Below are 20372 nucleotides of genomic sequence, written 5' to 3'. Positions count from 1 at the left end.
GTGTCCGGCCCAGACCCCTCTAACACCGGAGCCGAAATGACACCCCCGAGGTCCGCAGCGGTTCTGCGGCCGCCGCCGCCCCCGCCCCCTTCCCCCGCTAGCTCTGCCCTCGGACGGCTGCGGGACTACGAGTCCCAGCGCGCCCCGGGCCGGGGGCGGAGCGGGGGCTTTGTGCGGGCCGTGCCGGCCGCGGGGCGGCATGCGGGGGAGCCGCCGCCGGAGCCGGAGCTGGAGCGAGCCCGCCCCGGGGGGAGGGTGAGGGCGGCGAGCCATGACGGGCGGCGGCGCCGCGTTCCGCCGTCGGTGCTAGAGGGCGACCGCGGGGCGCGGAGCCCGCCTGGCTCGGCGGCGCGGAGCGCGGAGGCAGCGCGGAGGGGCCGCGGCCGCCGCCGCCATGGGCAACGCGGGGAGCGTGGACTCGCAGCAGACGGAGTTCAGGGCGCACAGCGTACCCCTCAAGCTGCCCATGCCCGAGCCCGGGGAGCTGGAGGAGCGTTTCGCCGTCGTCCTGGTGAGTGCCGGTCCCATTGTCTGTGGGGAGCGGGGTCGGGCCGCCGGGGAAGGGGCTCCACGTTCTGCCGGCCTCCCCGGGCAGGAGGGGCGGCGGGAGGGAAGGGGGGGGGGGAGGGAGTCGCGGGGGGCCCCGGGGGTGTGCGCGGGGGGCGGCTGATGCGCGGCTGGGGGTCGGGGAAAAGTTGGGAGAGCGAGGCGGGAGCTGCCCCGCCGCCTTCTCCCCGCAGCCCCGGCGGGGGCCGGCGGTACAGGTGGGCTCGGCGGGGCGGTGCCGCCCGCACCTCCCGGCCCGGCTGGAAGCGGCGGGACGGTACCGCGGCGGGGGAAGGCGGGAGGGGAGCGGAGCGGGGGCAAGGCGTGTGCGCCGGCTGCGGCTCTTTGTCTCGGGAGCCCCCAAAGAGCCGCCTTCCCCCGGGCCGAGGCGGTTCCCCCGCGCCGGGGTCCGTCTCCTCCTCGGCGGCCAACCTGGGAGGAACCGCCGGGGGCGAGAAGCCGGCGGCGGGGAACGGGCCGGTGGGTGCCGGGAGCCGGCGGACGCGGGGGAGCCTCGGTGCGGCCTCGCCTCGGCCTGGCGGTTCCAGCAGCACGGGCTGGGAGGGCCCCGCAACCTCCGGCCGTCGGCGGGACCCCGGGAGGCGGCGGTCCCCACGTCCCCGGCACGCGTGTGCGGGTCGCTGCGGTTCGCCCGGGGCCGGTTCTGAGCTGCCGGCGGTTCCTCCCTCTCGGGCTCTGGGTTTTGTTTCGCTGTTTCCCACCTCACCTGAGCAGCAGGGAGGTTTGGGCGTTCGGAGGTCGCCTTCCCAGGAGAGCTCTCCGAGGAAGGGCAGCGCTTCCCCGGGTACCGCACGGGGGTGTTTTGGGGCAAAAAGCCCCGTTTGCCTTCAGATCGCCAAGGAAGTTATTGCGGCCCCTCTCCCCTGCCTCTCTGACTTTTGAGCGACGTTGAAGTGATGAAGGGAAGCGGGGGGAGGAGAACGGGTGGAACCCATGTGCCTGCCATGCCCCGAGTCCCCGGTACCGGTACCGCCATGCGAGAGCCGGCCCGGCGAGCTGTGGCTGGAGGAATTGCCCTGTCAGATATCGGAGCCACCCTCTTGGTATTGAAAAACGCTCCTGGCGCTGAGCGAGGAGGATTCACGAACTGGTGTGTGTGTGTGCTGGGGATTATTTTCTGGTTAGACCCAATTAGATTATCACGTCTAAGAAAAGAATAAGCCTATTCAGTGGAGAACCCCCACTGCCCAGCCAAATGGCGAGGGAGATGTTGGGGTTGTTAGGCACGGGGGACGGAGCCTGGTTGCTCTTGTTGAGGAAACCTCTGGGCCCTTTGCAGATGGGAGATGCACCCACAAGCAGCACAGTGCTCCCGACCCAGCCTTGGTTTGTCTGAACCTAACTGCAAGGGTGTGCCTGGCTTCATCCCTGTGCACGGGAGAAAATGAGTGGGTTTGAGTGGGGACTGCTTGATTAGATCAGTGAAAAGGAAGGGAGATGACTTGGGAAAGCAGAGTGCAGTGTCAGGAGACATCCAAGGTAAATACGGGAGAGAACAGGACCTCGCCTGAGATTTCTTGAGGTGCTTGGAAGGAGGAGGTGGCTTCTGTTTCCAGAAGATGGATTTACTCGAAGGGTCAGAGGAGGAGGAGTGGTGTGGCTGTGCTGGAAAGGGGTGGCAGGCTGTGGCTGTAGGAAAAGGGGCTTGGACGAAGCTCCTCTGGGAGGAGCTGCAAGACGGAGCCCAAACGGAGCAGCCAAAAATTGCCCTCAGCCTGTTCTTAAAGCCAGATGGGGATGACTGGTGTCTGTTGCAGCTTCCAGGAAATATCTGACCGTTTTATGAAAGCATAAACTCCTAGGCTGTAATTATTTTGTGTCCTCTGTGGCTCAGAGGGGAAGATGACTGTGCCACTGGTTAAACCCCAGAATGGGGCAGGCAGTAGAACAGCAGGGATTAATGAGAAAGGAATGGCAGTCAGGGAGAAAAAAGATGAGGAATATTTTCTGCAGGGAGAGGGGATTAGTCAGATGAGGGTATGCAGAAGGAGATGCTGAAGGTTATAGGACTAAATCTCACCTTCTTTACATGCTGTCTTGAGAAATTAGCCTGGCACAAGCCTGGCTCACAGACTCGGAGAGCCCTGCTGAGGTCCCGAAGGGCTTTGCTGACAACAGCAATTTTCATACCTCTAATGAAATTTCCAGGGCTGTTTCTGACGTTGATGAACATGGTTGAGTTGCAGGTACACAGTCACCAGGACATGGTTTGTCTCCATTTCTGTGCTCAAGGAGCCGGGGCCGTACAGCAAAGGTTCCTTCTGGGCAGCCTCACAGAGTATTTTGTGGTTTTATCCATCTGTCCATGTTCAAAACCAGCACAGGGAGCCATAGCCCTCTAAACCATGGGAGTGTCTGTGAGGAGGATGCAGGTTGGTGACATTTTTCCTCCAAGTACAGTGAAATTGACCGTTTGTTTGGGTTTTCCCCCTGCTTTGAGTCCTGATCATTTCCAGGAGCTCTGTGGTCCCTTCAGCAAGGGGCTGGATGGTGCCTGGAGGTGATGCAAATGTGTACTGGTTTGGGTTTGCTGGGCTGTCAGCAGCTTTAATCTTGAGGAAGGTCCCAGGTGAAGTAACTTGTGTGCTTCAAACACTCCTGGTCACCTCCCTGCCTCCTTGGTTAGCCTTGCTCTTTGAGGTTTGGGGTGCATGAATGCAGGAGGTGATGGGAAGTGCTCCAGGTCACAGTTTTTTGGTGAAGCTTTAGAATCTGGAAGTGAGGATGCACTGAGCAGGGGTCTGGTAGTGCCTGGGAGAGGTGAGGATCAGGGATGCTGGGTCTGGCCATGTCACACCTTGTGGTCCCCTGGGCAAAGAGCAGGAGAGGGGTTTTCCCTCTGTCTGTCTGTGTCTGTTTTGGGGGTTGGTGGGGTAAATGTGCTTCTCTGGCTCTTTTTTGCAGTGAGATTTGTGTTTGTGTGTTAGGGAGGACCAGGGTCCACCTGTGTGTTGTTTCAGGAGGATGTTGTGTTTGATGGGATGTACTTGGGAGAGGAAAACATGGAGGTTAACCTGAGGGAGATCCAGCTTTCTGTCTGTAAGCAAAGTGGTGGTTTTTTCCATCCCCCCAAACCAATGTGAATTCTTCCTTTTATTTTTTTTTCTAGGACATGTGAAATAATCCCCTTAGTTTCTCAAGAGTGTCAAGTCCAGGGAAGTGGCACTGTTAGTGACACCAAGTTCCAGATTTATTTGCCTGTGTGGGATAAACTGAGAGATGGATCCCAGCCCTAGTGCTCACTTTGAGCCCCTGGGGTGCACGTCTGCAGGAGCCTCCCACCCCTTCCCCTTCCCCAGCATTCTCCTTTTTCCTCCTTAGCCACGTTGGACTTTTTTTCCCTTTCTCCTACAGACACACAGGGGGCGAATGTGCATAAATCGTGAGTTCTGGTCACCAACCCTGGTTGGTTTCATAGGAGAGCATTGTTCAGGCTGCAGGAGTGCTGGTGCAGCCCAAGCACTCTGGATGCATCTGTAGACATCGTGGCACCACCACCCCATGGGGCAGCTCCTGGATTTGGAGATGCAGGGGTGAAATCCAGGCTTCCAGGGTGGTCTTCCTGCCCACCAGTAACGGGGCTGCACCTTTGCAAAGGACTCGTGGTTGGGAGGAAGCAGCCAGGACAGAGCTGGCAGGGGAAATTGTTGCCTAATGAGCTGTGATTGACATAATTTGACTGCTGGATTACAAATCTGTGGTGAGGTTAACACGAAATATCCTCTTACCCCCACTAAGTGGTGGCTCGTTTTACAAAGGACTCTTCTGTGCCCGGTCCCATAGGATGGAGGGAAGTGTCTGAAGGGTGAGGGGAGGAAGAGGAGGAGAAGGAGGAGGAGGTGTTCCTCTCATCCCATCCCTCCTCTGCTCAGTCCTCACTTTGTTGAGGTGGTGCCCACCTGGAGACAGGGCAGCAGCTCTGCTTCTCTTCAGTGCAAGGGAGGCCTTGCCTGTAGGAACTTCTCTGTTCTGCTGGAATTCCCATCTTCACAGAGGATTTTGTCCTTTTCCATACCAGTCAAGGGAGTTCCAGTGTCTATTCCTAAAGAATTTGAAAGCTCAGTGTGAACACTAACGTTTCCCAGCTGTTTTCCATTCCTCTTCCTATTCCTCTATCAAATATATTCTGCATTGTTTTCTGATGTGTACAGTTTAGAGTCTGCAAATCATTACAGAGCATGACATGGCTGCAGGAGATAGCTGGGAGGTGGTGGTAGCTCCCCTGCTTTGGTAGGGCTGGTGGGACACTGGATGCTGCCTTGAAATTCCTGAATTTAACAGAACTCCCTCGGGATGAACTTCAGTTGAGATCCTGTGCTCTCCTATCATTTGTTTTGGTTTCAGTGAAATTAAAAGCAATGCTGTGGGAGTGGAAAGAGACTGATTTAGGCTCAGGAACCACCCTGAGGAGAAGGAGATTTCTAAAATTCAGATATTGAATTTTGTTGTGTTTTCTTGTTCGGGTTTAGTGCCTGAGAGGCTCCTGCTGCTGAGACCTCAAGGTCTGACATGATTTCAGCCATGACATCTTTTGCTTAAAGAAGCAATCTAATAAATCATGTTATATATATATATACATATATATATATATGTATTTCTGAAGGGTTAAATTCAGAGAGTGATGCAGTGTTTGGTGGTGACACATCTACCAAGCTGCCTTGTAAATCAGGAGATGGCATTTCTAAGTTTTTCCACCTAGACTCAATATTTTTGTAAAGCTTTTTTTTCAGTGTCTGGAATACTGTGGTGAGTATTTAGCTACTAACATCCCTAAAACTAATTTCAGATCCTGGAAACTTGGAAGACTTGGAAAAATGGTTAAGCTGACCTAGGTGTGTGGATTTTGTCTGTGCCGTTTTTTCCATACAAAAGAATCTCCTTAATTTATGGGGTTGTAATGATGGAACCATGAACCCATTCTGTCAAACTGTGTGTGTTACTCGTTCACAAGCTCCAAATAACCCCAGAGAAACGTGGTTTGCTTTTTGTCAAAAGACCCAGGGGGAGGGGGTGGCTGTTTGATGCCCACCCACCTTCTCCCCAAAGGGCTGGGAGATGGGGCTGAGCATGGCGAGTGGGTGTGAGAGCCTCCATCTGCAAACCCAGTTATGGGTGATGATGGACAAGAGGTTTTCTGATCCTTTCTGTGCTCTGCAAACCCCTCATCATGTCAGACTTCCCTGCAGATTGCTCTGTGCTTTCCTCTTGGGTGAACAACAGGAGCTCAATCAACTTCTTAAGGAAGGAAAAGAAATGGAGTGGGAACTGATGTGCACTGATGGATGTGGCAGGGTTGTTTCTTTTTATCCTTTATATGTGCACAGGTTTTTGGTTATTTTGGGGTTGTGTTTTTTTGTTTTGTTGGTTTTTTTTGTGGTTTTTTTTTGATTGTTTGTTTGTGGTTTTTTGGGGGGACACACAAGCCCCGCTTTCCACCTTTCAGTCCCTTGGGATTGCACCCGTGGGTGCTGCATTCCTCCTGCTGAGCACAGAGCTAGCAGAGCCCCTGCCTTCACCCTCATCCAGCACCATCATCTTCCCTCTGGTGCCTTGAAGCTTTATCAAACATCTCTATCAACTTCATTAACCCTGCGTGCACGATAAAGGTTTTGATTATTTTGTCTTCACAAGCGAGGTCATGCAAAGCTTGGCCCTGAGGTGTTAAATGGGCTCTCCTGTGGTACTGGATGTGGTGGGTGATGCTTGGGAAAGAATTTCAGAGACACAAAATGAGATTCAGAGTTGGCAAGATGAGGTTAAATAAAACAGCAGCTGTTGAATGAGTTTTGATTGACTATTGAATGACTTAGAGCCACTGCAGGAGTAGCTGGGATTCTTCCTCATTATTTGTACCTTGGAATATATCCTGAAGTGAAACAAAGCTTTTGCATCCACTTTATGATCTTTTGTTGGGTTTTTGGGGTGTTACTTAAAGGCAAACCTAGTGCCAGTTCCTGCTTTTTCCCCAAAATACACCCTTAGTCTTGAGCTTTCAGCATTTCTGCCCATTTTTCTGTGTTGTTGCTGTTCTGCTTCCAACTCGGTGACAGAGAAGTGAGAATGTGCCTTCAGTTTTAGAAGTGGAAAATCCCTCTGATGGGTTTCAGTTTCACTTTTGGGTCTTTGCTGCCCCAAGTGCTGGTTTTTCTGCAACCTTTGGCCCTTGCTTTTGAGCAGCAGCTTCTTGAGTTGCTGGGCAAGGGTCTCCCGGGGCAGGTTTGTGCTCCATGAGCATCATCCCTACCTGTGTCCCCATGTCTCAAGTCAGCACTGCTGCCCCATGCATGGGGAAGTTAAACTGACTTCTTTGGGGTTTTTTGCTGCAGATTTTGCTGCACAAGTTGTTGTCAGGAGTCAGGGGTGTCCCTTGGTGTAGGGTGCACTGCCATTGACAGCACAGCTGGCTGATGGGCTCCATCCAGCCTGCAAGGCAGATGTTGATGAACTAATTTGTGCCTGTCCAGATGTGGAGCTCCATGGGAAAGGCTCTCATCCACTTGGCTGCTTTTGGGAGATGGGGCTGAGCATGGCAAGTGGGTGTGAGAGCCTCCATCTGCAAACCCAGTTATGGGTGATGATGGGCAAGAGGTTTTCTTCAGACCAAGGTGCTAGCAGAGTGCTCCTAAATAGTGTTCTCAGAGAGCAGAAAGTGCAATTTGAACTTATTTTTTAAAATACCACGTTCTCTGTCCTGCTTATAGTTTTCAAGGGTGGTCTTCTAGGGGAAAGTCACACCAGCATCCCTGTGCCTTGCTTGTAGTCCTTCTCCTTGGCTGGATTTGGGCAAGGAATACTGATGCCTGGCTCTGCCTGAGGAGACCATGGAGGAGCAAGCAGGTGCCTGCACTGCCATCCTGACCTTGCATGGAGTGGGAACTGAAGGGCTTTCCACAGGACCATGAAATGAATTATGCAAAACGTGCTAATACAGCAGCTCTCCTCAGCACCTGTTTATTTTTAAGCATCTGGGCTGCCTCTCGAGTTTGAATTAAGCACAGCTCAGGGTCAAAATTCTTGCCAGTGAAAGGAACCATGAAGAAAACTTGAAGAGAAGGAGTTGTTTTTCTGGTCCCCTCTGGGTGCCGTGCCCAGGAGATGTGGGTGGCAGCAGAAGGCACAAAGCTTTGCAGGGTGATGCTGGGTCCCCTGGGACCACTTGTGGATGCAGAGTGCCCTTCTCCAGAGGGTTTTCTCACTGCTGGGAGAGGCAAAGGTGATTTTCTTTGGTGATGAGGAGCAAAACCATTCCTTGCCTGTTCTGAGAGAAGTCTGCAATGTGCTTCCAGGTGGCGACAGCAGAGTGGCTGCTGCAGAAGTTCTGCTGGGTGCAGCCACATTTTAGACAAACTGAGCTGAATTATTGTTTGTTTTCTTCTTCGTTTTGTTTGGAAGGGTCCGTTTGGGAATATGGTGTGGGAATTGACACCAACTCATTCAGTTTGATTTATGACTGCATTAAAAACGTCCAGCCCAAGCCTCCAGCTCTTAGGAGCTGCAGCAGCTCTGTAGCCAAAGGCCTCAGGTAGAAGCACTTTCAGCTGTTGCTGCTTAAAAAGCAGGGATTTCTCATTTATTGTGTCCTGCCAGCTGCAATTCTGAAAGGTCAGGGGTAGGAACACCAGCAGGTTTTTAGTGCTTGGACTTCATCTGATTGCAGCAGTTGCCCCTGCAGAGCTGTGCTCCTGCCCAGGGAGCAGTCAGTGGGAAATGTTGTGTTCCCAAGGACTTCTGCACAGGGCTGTAGGTGGTGGAAGGTGTGTGATGTGTTGTAACTGAGTACAGTTCCACTTGAACTGATTGTTTTCACCTTGACCATCTGCTCTGTAGTGTTAGTGCCTTGAAATGCACAGTGTTATAGATGGGAAAACAGAGGCAATGATTTGTCCCAGGCTTTCCCTCTCCCTAAAATAGTGTCTTGGTGCCTTTCTGAAGTGTTTCCTTGCATAAAGACTGGGATGATGTATAACTTGCCCATACCCTGATACAGCTCCCACCCTGCAGAAGTCCAACGTGTGTTGGTTTTCAATTTGCCCTGGGATCTCTAACACAAGAGGCGTTTGTCTTCTGCCTCTGCGCATGGTTAAACATATATTTGGGGAGGATATTCATAAAGAGGCACAATTGTCTCATTGTATTGGAAATGAATGGTCTTCAGATGAGTGCTGTGAGATGCCTGGACCTCCAGGACTCTGCATTGCAGCTCTTGAGAGCGACTGTGTGTGTCCTTGAGCAGGAGCTGGCAGCATCCCAACCCCTTCCTGACCCGAGAAGGAGAGGCAAAGTGGGGACACCCTGCACCATCTGCCCCAGTGACCCTCCTGCCATGTGCTGGCACTGCTGGGGTGATGGCAGCCAAGCACAGCCTGGTTCAAAAGCTCCCAGATCCAAAGGATCCACAGGAAAACCTCTCTGGATGTGGCTACTGGGGTCACCTTGCTTGGAGCAGGCAGACAACTGTGACCAGAGAGGTTGGTGATGGCAGCAGGATCCCCCCCCAGAGCTGCCCTGGCCTGCTCTGAGCTTTGTGGCTCCTTCTGGATTCTCTGATTTATTCAGATATTGGCTCAGGGCAGAGGTTGCTCCTGTCCAGAAGGTCCTTGAGGCCTCCAGGGGCATATGAAGGAGTCTTTGGTTTTTCAGCGTGTGTTTGGGTGTTACAGGAGATGTCTTAAAATAGGAGAATTAGTGGGGTGAGTTTTGTGTTTGGGGTTTGGTTTTGATTTTTTATTTATTTATTTATTTATTTATTTTAAATATACATCATTTGGCCAGAAGTCCTTTTACCATAAAAGGCCTGGGGGTGAATCTAGACTGTACATCTGTTACTTGTTTGTCTGCAAAATGACTGCACAGCCGAGGCCAGAAGTGAAGAATAGAGAGTTGCACAAACTGGCAAAGTTTCTGAGGCCTTTCAGAAGCCAATAATTAAAACGAAGGAAGCAAATGGTTCAATCCAGAAATTCTGGTTGCTCATCCATCTCATGCTCTGGCATATCCCTCTGCTGCCTCCTTTCATTCTGCTTTCCATCTCGGGAGAGGAGCAAAGGGGTCTGCAGGGTGGCACTGACCTGGAGGTAGCCTGGAAGGGTTCCTACAGCAGTTTCCTGACAAATGTTTCCAACAATTTAGGGTGTTTCAGACTTTCTGCCCCTCTCTGAGAGGCTTGCAAATACAGAAGATCAAAGAAATCAGCTATCACAAATATTTAACTTGAAGGGTGGTCAGAGGGGAGCTTTGATGTTACATGGGGTGTTTGAGAGCCTCTGGGTATCTGTCCCCTCTCCCAGATACTACAGGACAAGGTTGTATTTGTCTTTTCTCTCAGATGTAATAATACAAATCTAACCCCCAGAAATAGAAATTCCTAATACTCCAGCTCTCCAGAGCTGTGTTTAGCATTCAGGAGCTGGTGTCAGTACAAAACTTGGTTGTGTGGTTTCCCTGGGGGTAGCACACCCTGGCAGGGTGTAGTGTCACACTCTGGAGGGTGGTGGGGTTGGGTGGTGTGTGCCCAGCCCTAGGAAAGGTTTGGATCCCAAGTTATCTCCCATTGCTTTTGCCATGGCCAGCACCATTCATCCATCCATTTGTCCTGGCTGTAAACCATGGAAGTGCCCTGTGGGTTGAGCCTGAAAGTGTTTGGTAATGATTTTAATCCTTTTGTGACAGTCTGTGGTTTACAGGTAACCCCCTGATGAATTGCTGGGAGTGGGGTGCTCTAAAAATTGCAGCTCTGAGTTTGTCATCCTCTGCCAGTGTCAGGGCTTCAGATACAGAGGTTTATTCTCTTGATCATGTAAATGACTCTCTAAGTGTAGCAAATGTACAACTGGTAAATAAAACAAGAATTTCCCTGCCTTGTTTATCCATGAATCTTTTCCAAGCCTCAGGGTGTGCTGTGGAGGAAGATGAGGAGTGAGGTTCCACTCCTTACTTTTGGGGAAGGGAAAGTTGAGTTGCTGGGAGCCCCCCCAGAACTGAGCAGGAGGCATCAGGGACCTGGCCCCTGGCATTTGGCTCTCTGGAGTCACCTTTTGGCTACCTCAGGCACATGGGAGCTGAAGGGCAGCATTTTGCTTTATTTTTGGTGTTTTCAGGGCATCATCTTTTCCCTTTGTACTAAAAAAAATTAAAAAAATCTCATTTTGTGCAGGGTTCAGCTGAGCTAATGGTTTTGTTTGCTTTTCATCCCTTCCCTTCCAGATTTTAGTTTTCTGTTGTGTTCTGCAGGTGAGATGAGGCTTTTTGTCCCTCTTTGTGTATGCACATGTGCACGAGTGGCAACGTGGGGTTTGGGGATGACTGCAAGGCTTCTTTTCAAAGCTAATTGGGCTGTGAGACCAAATGAAGGTGGAAGAGACCATATTCATCCCCAGGATTCATCCCATTCTGGAAAAGTTGTTTGGCACCGTGGTCTGTTCAGCCCACCCTGGGGGCAGTGCCATGCTGAATCCCTCTTTTTTGGGGCTGTAAGGGTGGAATCAGAGCTTGTTTCAGGAGAGAAGATGAGGATGAAAGGAAGTGGTAAGGGTCTGAAGAATCATGTCTACTTGGAAATCAGTTCTGTGTGTGCTGTTGCTAGAAAACAAATTTCTTCTTTAATGTAGAGATGTGTGAGCAGGTGAATGACATACACAGAGATGGGGAAATGCTTCTCTTTTAATCTTTTTTTTTAAAAATCCTTTTATATGAGAACCTGTAATACCTGGGGTAGGTAGTGAGCAGTGTTTTCCTTGTGCTGAGTGTGTTAGTGAAAAGCAGGAGCTTCAGCTGACTCAGATGAAATGGCAGAAAAATGGGAGAAGAGGAACCTGGGGAGGTGAGTCTCAGGCTTTGTGGGGATTAAAATGAAATGACCTTTCAGGTCAGCACACAGTGAAGGTTTAGATGCTGAGATGTGTGACCTTTTCTCCTAGGTGAGGCATCTCTGACACACACTGGGTCTGCAGAAGCTTCGTGCAGCCAATTGCTGGCTCTGTGTCCTTGCCAGGGCCGTCCTGCTGCCTCTGCTCCTGGGCCATTTCCTGGGATGGCACCAACTGAGATGCTTTCCAGAAATGAAGCTGTGCATGCACCTGTAAACCCAGGCTGTTGGTCAGACCAGGAGGCAGGTGGGCTTTCCATCTACTGGGGTGGGATTTTGGCAGAAATTGAGTGTTTCAGTCAGAATATGCAAGAAACTCTGCAAGGGTTTCCACGAGCTGAGTCCTTCTGTGTCCAGCAGGATCCCTCATCAGCAAGTGGGATGGAAATGGATCCATCCCTTCACAGGGCAGGAAAACCAGCTCACAGCTCTCACCTGCTGCTCCTGCATCCTGGGTGCTGCCCTGGGCATCCAGGGTACTCCAGGGTTTCAGTAAAGCTGAGGAAAAATGGGAGAGAGGCAAAAACCGCTTAAGCGTGAAACTCCTCTGAAATCTGGGCTGGCCTGGAGACAAAAAGGGTGCACGACTGAAAGGGAAAAGTACTTAGGAAGCTCAAAGCTATTGTTTGGTTGGTTTTGCAGATGTTTATTTTATGTCTGATGACAAATCTTTGTTTAAGGTGAATTGCCCTTTCTGTTTAGCAAGTGGAGTGAAAACTACCCAGACACACTCGCAAGGCATTCAGAAAATCCTTAAAACCAGGTCCCTTTTAGGTGCTCTGAGGAAGTGGTGATCCCTGAGGTGTGGTAGCCCATGTAGAACAGATTTTTCCTTCTGTTCCCTGTACAAGGCACAGTTCCTTGTACTGAATCAACCCGGGCAGTGCACATAAATAGGCATTAGATGCACTGAAGGAGAAAAAAAGAACACCTGTTGTAATATTTTTAAGGTTAACCTGCAAGATTATTACTGGCACGTTCTCCCAACTGCTGCTGCTGTAGCAGAAAATGTGAAAAGAGAAAACCTTCCCCCTGTCACATGGGAAATAGCCCTGGTTTGGGTTTATTCAGTCTCCAGAGGCAGGGGGTTTAGGAGTCACTGGTTGAGAAGATGCTCCTCGTGTGATGCCCCAGCCCACCCATCCCAGCAGGGCTGGTGCCTTTTGGAGGTTTGGTGATGGGTGAGCACCACGTTCTGCTTCCAGCTGCTGCTGGAAACCAGGGAGGCTTCTGCAGGGCTGGGGAGCAGCACAAGGCCAAGCACTGAGCTTGGCCTTGAATGGGGCTGCCCTTACCCCCCAGAGCTCTCTGTGGGGCTGACCTTGCCTGGGCTGATACCACATCCACAGCCACCTCTGCTGTCCCTGTCTGCAAGCTCTGGCTCTCCAGGGCACACTCATCACCTCATTTTGGTTTCCAGGTTGCTGGTGCTTACTCCAGGAGCCTGGCTCTGGGCTGCTGCTTCCTCTTTCAGTTAGCAGAGATTTGGAGTTTTCTGCTTATTCCTGTGATGAGCAATTTTTTGGGGTTGAAACTTTGCCTTTGCTCACAGGAGTGGGAATCAGCAGCTATTGGAGCACCTCAGTCTGCATCAATAATAGTCAGGATCATAGAATTTTCAGGGTTGGAAGGGACCTTTAAGCTCACCCAGTTCCAACACCCCTGCCATGGGCAGGGACACCTCCCACAGGTCAGGGTGCTCAGAGCCCCATCCAGCCTGGCCTTAAAAACTTCCAGGGATGGGGAATGGTAATCCTGTGGTAATAATCATCACTTCCATGATGATAATAAAGGCTTTAGGTAGTGGTTAAAATAGAGCAGATCAACAGATTTATGGATTTTTCTGGCCAGGCTCCATCCTGTGCCTGTCCCTCCCACAGGGGTTTCTAGGAAGTTGTGCAGAGCTGAGAGTGGAGTTTGGTCCTCAGCAAAGGTGGTGTTTGCATCCCTGTTACTGCCAGAGTAGGACAGAGGCTTCTTAACATGATGAAGATCTTAAAATCTTTGCATTTGCATCTTGCACTCCAGGAGCTCTAGGAGGTGGCATTTTCCAGGTGCCAAGCAGTGCTTTCTGGTGGGGTGGCCTCAGCTCCTGTTGAACAGAAGACCAAACAAGGCTCTGAGAGGGGCTGCAAGAATTATTTATTACCTCTGTGGCAATCTTAGAGGCATTCCAGGACTTTTCCTGAGTGCTGGGCTTAAATGCAGACTTGGCTTTGGGTCGCTGGGCTTTGTTTGTGGATCCAGGCAGTGATGTGGGAAGGGTTGTGGGCTCTCCTGGAGAAGTCTGGAGGAGCTGGGTGGCAAGTTGGCACATTCAGGGTGTTTATCAGAAGGCTGAAGGGCATCCCAGGTTCAGTGCAGCACAGGTTTTACATCAGCAGGGCATTTCCAGTGCTGCTGAAGAAGCAGCTTAGGGAGCAGCCTGCTCCCTCTCCCCTGGGTTATCTTGGAGGCATTTCTGGCTTCGTGGGAGGGAATGTGGCTGGAGAAATATCAACATGCCATGGACAAGTATGGTTCATTAGAGAGCACTTTAAATTTTTTTCCCCATTAGTAGGAGGCTGAACTGTGATGTTTCTGTCTTGTTTGTGTACTTGGATGGTGGAGGGAGGGATTTCACAAACTCTGCAGCTGGGTGTCAGGGAGCACAACGTGTAATAAATTCACCATAGTGGTGAAGCTTGGGGGAAAAACAACAACAAAGAAGCTTGGGTTTGCCATCCCAGGATGTGCTGGAGCTGTTCTCCCTCACAGGGAGGCACAGGAGGTTGGCAGGGATGCTGCTCTACAGGGGATGCTGCAATTGAAGGCAGAGGTGTTTGGGCACCTCCTCACTGATGCTGACTTTTTTGTCACCTGAGGATTAGTGTTTGCACTCTTCTTCCTCTGTTTTGGATGGGAGCAGCCTGCAGCTTGCAAACCAACTGGGATTGGTTATAAATAAAGATATTAAACAGCACTGGGCCCAACACTGATCCCTGGGGGACACCACGGCCGCCATTTTGCTGCAGCCCCGTTCAGCATCACTCTCTGGGCCCGGCCCTCCAGCCAGTTCCTAACCCAGCACAGATGCCCCTGTCCAAGCTGTGGCCTGACAGCTTTTTCAGGAGAATCCTGTGGGAGACGGTGTCAAAGGCCTTGCTGAAGTCCAGGTAGAGCACATCCACAGCCTTCCCCTCATCCCCAGGCAGTCACCCGATGATAAAAGGAGCTCAGGTTGGTCAGACAGGACCTGCCCTTCCTAACCCCGTGCTGGCTGGGTCTGATCCCTTGCCCATCCTGCAGGTGCTGTGTGGTTACACTGAGGATGAGCTGCTCCATAACCCTGCCAGGCACTGAGGTCAGGCTGACGGGCCTGGAGTTTTCCAGGTCCTCCTTCCAGCCCTTTTTGTGGATTGTTGTGACATTCCCCAAAGTCCAGTCACCTGGGATGTCCCCAGTGAGCCAGGACTGTTGGTAAGTGATGGAGAGGGGCTTGGGGAACTCTTCTGTCAGCTCCCTCATCACCCTTGGGTGGATCCCATCCAGTCCCATAGGCTTGTGGGGATCCAAGCAGTTCAATAGGTCACTGACTGTTTCCTTCTGGATTACAGGGGGGCTGTTTAGATTCTTGTCACCTTCTATAAGCTCCAGATGCCATCTGTCCTCAGGATAACCTGTCTTTCTGTTGAAAACTGAGGCAAAGAACATGGTGTGCACTACTGCTGCATGGGCTTCTTTCTGCAAATCTCATTCCATTTTTTCTACTTTTATGTCACATTATGATCTCTGGAAAATGTCACCCAGTGTTTCAGCTGAGTAAGAAACCAAACAACAAGTTCTTTCTTTTTTGGGATAATTGCCTGCCCTTGCTGCTCCATCCCCAGGGAGCAGAGACGTTTGTTGGGCTGGGGGCTCTGTCTAGTGCAGGTCTGTATCCTGCTTATCCTGGTGTGAAAATCATCCCTCACGTCCCCTGCCAGGGACCAGACACACAGATATGGGCTTATGCTGAAGTGTTTTTTATTTTACTGTTTTTTTTTTTGAGTTGCTGGGAGACTTTATCTGAGCACGTGTAAGCAAGAAGGTCATCCAAAGCAAATGTCATCCCCTGATCTGCTGGGGTTTGCCCTGGGAAATGTGTGGCTTTTTAAAAACATCTGGTGGAGATCTCTTTTAATTTGAATGCCACTGGTGTTCCTGAAAGGTGCTTTTCAGTGCGTTCATGGGGGCTGATTTTGCTGGCATTCAAGGCTTTCCCCACTTCTGAAGGGATGTGTGAGGGGAAGAGCTTATTTAAAATTACTCTCTGGTCCTGATGGGGGCAAGGAGCATCAGCAGGAAATATCCAGGTTAGCAAGGACTGATGGTTCTCCTGGGTCTTTTTGTCACTGCTAAAGCATCTGGGTAATAAGCTGGTGAGAAGGAGAGTGTAATAAATTGTGTTATTAGCCTGACAAAGATGGATATTTCTGTAACTCTAAGCACAAATTTTATGGGAAATTTAGGAGTGAAACCATCTCCTGGCTGTTTATGACGTTTTCTCCTTAATAATAGGAATAACATGTATTTATTTCTTATTTATTTCTTATAATATTATATAATATATAGTATTATGTGATATTATATATGGGCTCTTCTAAAAGGAAAGGTTTTTATTTTACTTTAGATAGAACAATAACTGTACTTGTAAACCCCTAAGAGTAGACTTCTTGGATAGCATTTTACAAGTGGATTTTTCCTTCTCTCTGTGAAGTGCTCAAACCGCTCAGACTAAAGGAAAATATAAAACTTTTATTTTTAATATGCAACATCTTTTCCAAAGGTTTCTCAGAGCCCCTGGTTTGTGGTACTGCCATATTGTGCAGAGGTTGTGTTCCATGAATAACCATTTCACTTGCAATCTCAGTCATACACAATTTAGGATCTGTGGAGGTTTTTACTGTTCTTTGCCTTGTTGGTTAAACCATCTGGAAAACATATTTAAGTTTTCACATTGTGTATTTTTAATGATGCTAAACCAGTCTAGAAGTTGGTGTGAGTTCCTCTCCAGTGTGCAGCCCTGAGCACTCAGGGCTGATGTTGCACCTCAAGATCTGCTGCCCAAGTTCCAGATGATGAGAAATTCTCTTTTTCTTCTCTGGGTGTGGTTGTTTGACACTCCCTTCCTAAAAACTGTAATATTGTCACGATCCAAGGGATAAACTGAGAGCAGGGACAGATTTTTCTCTTTCTTTCTAAGCAGAGACTGTAATAGAGAACCAGATAGAAGCAGGTGCAATTTTGGTGGGCATGGAAAGAAAAAAAAAAAAAAAATCCCAGCGTTTTATTTTATGTTGCAGCTTGTGTGCCAGGGAATAGTAATTTTTCTGGAGGCTTAGAGCAGTTTCAGTCTGAGATGTTCCCTGACACACAGCTCCTGGGGAGGGGATTCCCTGCCTTCCCTCTGCTGCCCTGGAAGGGAGGGGTGGGCTCACCTGGATGCTGGGAGCAGAAGATGCTGAAATGAGGACCTGAAGTGCCCTGAATCCCTCTGCATCCTGAGCATCCTCCTCTCTGCTCCTGCTTCCATGGTGCTGCCACAGGGAATCGATGCCATTGCTGCCTCCTGTGAGCAGGGATAGGGGGGCTTGGGGTGCAGATGGCAGATTGAACATTTTACCTCCTCAAAATAGTCATGTTTGGGATGGGATCCCAGTGCTGGGGTTCTTAAAGCAAAGCCTGAGGTCTCTGACAGGAGGGTTTTCCCTTCAAACCCAACCTGAGGAGTGTTTTACTGAGTCCTCTGCTGCTCCATGGGAGGTGTTGGGGAAGCCTTGTGCATGGTGCTCACACTCCCCCTCTGATTTTCTAGCTGAAAAATGCCAGGGGGAACTCTGTGGGAGAGCAGTCCAGATGCACAATCCAAGAGCATTTCATGCTCAGAAACAATTCCCAGGAATCACCTCCAGTGGATGTGGACCTTAGGACATGGTTTAGTGGGCATGGTGGTGTTGAGTTGATGGCTTGAATATCTTTTCCAACCATTAGGATCCTATGAATTTTAGATTAAATGGCTTAAAGTCAGAGTTTCTGGCCATCCTGTTGGACAAGTTGATGTGCTGGTGAGAGCCCAGTTCAGTGCAGTCTGGGCAGCAACTTGGTTTTAGTTGGCAATGGGTTGGTTTTACCTGTAGCAGATATCACTTTATCACTTTGTGTGTGAGCACAGAAGTGCCTTACAGCCAAAGGTGGATTCTTACCAAATTTCCTACCTCAAATCCTCAAAAGCTGCCCTTTTTTGAGATCAGTGATTTTTTTCCTTTGTTCATTTAGGAATCAGGAGGCCAGGAAAACCTCGAATTAAGGTTTAATAAACTCTGTGATCAGGATTTACACACAAGGTAGATGGAATAGTATAAAAAAAGGAGAGCTTTGTTCATGTGCTTCTTTTCTTCTTACTATCCTGAAAATGAGCTGGGAGGGTTGAGTGCAGTGGAGATGGTGCTTGGAACAGAAGGATTTATGCTGCCTGACAGCTAATGGGTCAGGTACTTTCCAAGTAAAGGCCAAGAGCAGCAATTCTTATATTCTGATAGGTCAAGTTTAATAATTATTTGGGGTAAAAACCCAGGGAGAAACAAGGCACCATCCCATTCAAATGTAGCTAAAAATGCCAGAACTTGGTAGGTTTTGGTACTTTGACAGTAACGTGCAAGGCATTGGGGATGGTCACAGAGTTACTGACCCAGTCAATCCTGTTTCTCCCTGGACCAAATGAGATTTTTGTCTCTGAAAATGTATTATTTAAAGAGTGACTTTGAATTAACATGTGAATATTAGAGCCAATTGTTTGGATTCATGAGGGACAGATGCCTGGAAAAAAACACTGGTTATTAAATGGAAAGGCTTAGTACTAAATGCTGGTATTTAGGGAAAGAGTTCTACAATCTGTTTTCTAGGAAGTAATCCAGGAAGAGATATCTGGTCCTGAGGAAGGAGCTGGGAGTGGGAGCAGGATGTCTAGGGGAGAGGAAGGCTCTGTTGGATGCTCTTTGCTGGGCTTTGTGCCCTGGAGAGCTGCAAACCAGGGGTGAGAGTGAGTGCAGGCTGGGTGTCAGCACCACTTGTTGCTCCAGGAAAGGACTGGAAAGGTTGCTGCATCAGCAGGATATTTTTTTTCCTTCCTTACTGCTTCCCAAGATATTCTAAAACTCTTAAAAACAAGACAAAAAAAACCCAACAACAAACAGCAGAGGAATGCCAGTTGTTTCCAAACATAAATCACTTGTAAGGGGACCTGCAATGTGTTATTTAATACTCCTGGTGCTCAGCACTTGCAGCCACAACTTCAGCAGCTTAAGTTCTGAGAAGCCTAGGAAAAGATTTGCTGTTGTCTGCTGTGTTGAATTTCTCAGATGTGTTTGGCTTAGCTGCCCTTTCACAGTCACCAAAAAAAAAAAAAAAAAAGGAAAACAAAGGGGGGACAATTCCCTCTTTCTTTCTTTCTTTCTTTGGAGCCTTATGTGTTGCAGTCCACCTCTTCTGCCAGGAGAATTCAGGGGTTTTTAACCTTTTAAAATGACTAGGACTTCAGAACTGAGTATTTTGATGCCTCCTGCCAGCTCTGTTTTTTTTCAGTTCCTTACAGATGATGGGATAACTTGGTTTTACTCTTGTGTCTTGCATCTCTTACCCATTCATATTCTGCACCCCAGGCTTTTGTTCTTTTATGCTTTGCTCAAACCTCCACCTGAAGATTGGGATGTGTAGTTTATCAAATCTGGGTCTCATTTGGCCTCAGGTTGTTGGGAAGCCCAATTCTGGATTCTGAATCCTTTGTACATTCCCTTCCCTTGCAGTTCCTTCTAGTGGTCCTCTCCCCTCTGTCCTCCTGCAGGACATCACATGCTCCTGAGGCTCCCAGCTTGTTATTCCTGCAGGTTTTTAGGTTGGATCTGACTCCTTTTGTCTGAGCTACTTTTCCATATCTTAATCCTCATCTCTCTAAATCAATCCAGTTTTTTACCTCTCAGATGATATTATCCCCTGCTTGTCCCTGGGGAATCCTCAGCAGGTTTGGCTTGCACGTCCCTTAAGCAGCTTACATAGAAAAATGAGGATAATTTTCTAGTAATTTCCTGGGTTACCCAATTAAAACTTAGTTGTCCCAGTAATTCAGTGCAGGGGTTATTTTTGGAGCACAATTGGCTGGGGAGCCCCAGAGTCACCTGGAGCTCTCGGGCTCACTCAGAGCATCCTGACCTGGAAGGAGCAAGTGCAGGAGCTGGTTGGAAACCAACCTCAAGCCAGGCTGGTGTAAAGGAGCATGGATTTGGCCCACAGAGGCTGCAAAATGGATCCTGCTGCTTGTCTGAGGTTAACTCCTGGACTCTGGGAAATAAAAATGGTCTTTTTATTGCTGTGGAGGCTGCATTGCTGAGCTGGTGCCATGGCTGCTTGGTGATGAGTGGTGCAGCAGCAAGCAGCTGGCTGGGGGAGCAGAACCAGTGTCAGGCAATATGCACTGTGCCCCTCCTGCCAGAGGATGTGACTGAGCCACAGACAGATAAACAGAGCTCTCTGTCTTCTCCCCACGTGCTCTGAGCACAGCCTGCTCTTCCCCATCGTTTCCAAAAGATTCAGACTTAGAGAAACAAGGAATATTTCAGCTAAGCAGCCCCACGCTCCCACCAACACTTCCTGCCACGTTTCTTATCAGAAATCTCTGCATCTCTTTGGAGACATCAAGGACATGACAGCTCCAAAGCACTGACAATAATAGTAAAAAATATTAATTTAGGGCATGGATTGGAAAAGCTGAGGGTTCCTAAGAGCTGGGGTGTCTCTGGGCTCTGTCTGCCCTCCTCTTGGGCTCTTACACCACCTGGCCTCTAAGGCACTGTGCTCTGACAGACCTTCACTGATGTAGGAATATGTGGGTAAATACAAGCACAAATAACCCAGAGTTGATTGACTG

The 20372-nt window shown here is 49.6% G+C and overlaps 1 protein-coding gene across 1 annotated transcript in view; it reads left to right on the top strand.

Moving 5' to 3' along the window:
- The first annotated feature begins 266 nt into the window (after positions 1–266).
- Positions 267–20372, top strand: part of FMNL2 (formin like 2) — a 130889-nt gene continuing 110783 nt past the window's right edge. Inside the window, 1 exon segment of the mRNA XM_071746332.1 lies at positions 267–511. Within this exon segment, the coding sequence (XP_071602433.1) occupies positions 395–511 (117 nt within the window). The 5' untranslated portion in view covers positions 267–394.

This window comes from Heliangelus exortis, chromosome 6, assembly GCF_036169615.1.
Source record: "Heliangelus exortis chromosome 6, bHelExo1.hap1, whole genome shotgun sequence".
Lineage (NCBI taxonomy): Eukaryota > Metazoa > Chordata > Aves > Apodiformes > Trochilidae > Heliangelus > Heliangelus exortis.
This window is presented reverse-complemented; position numbering and strand designations above follow the sequence as displayed.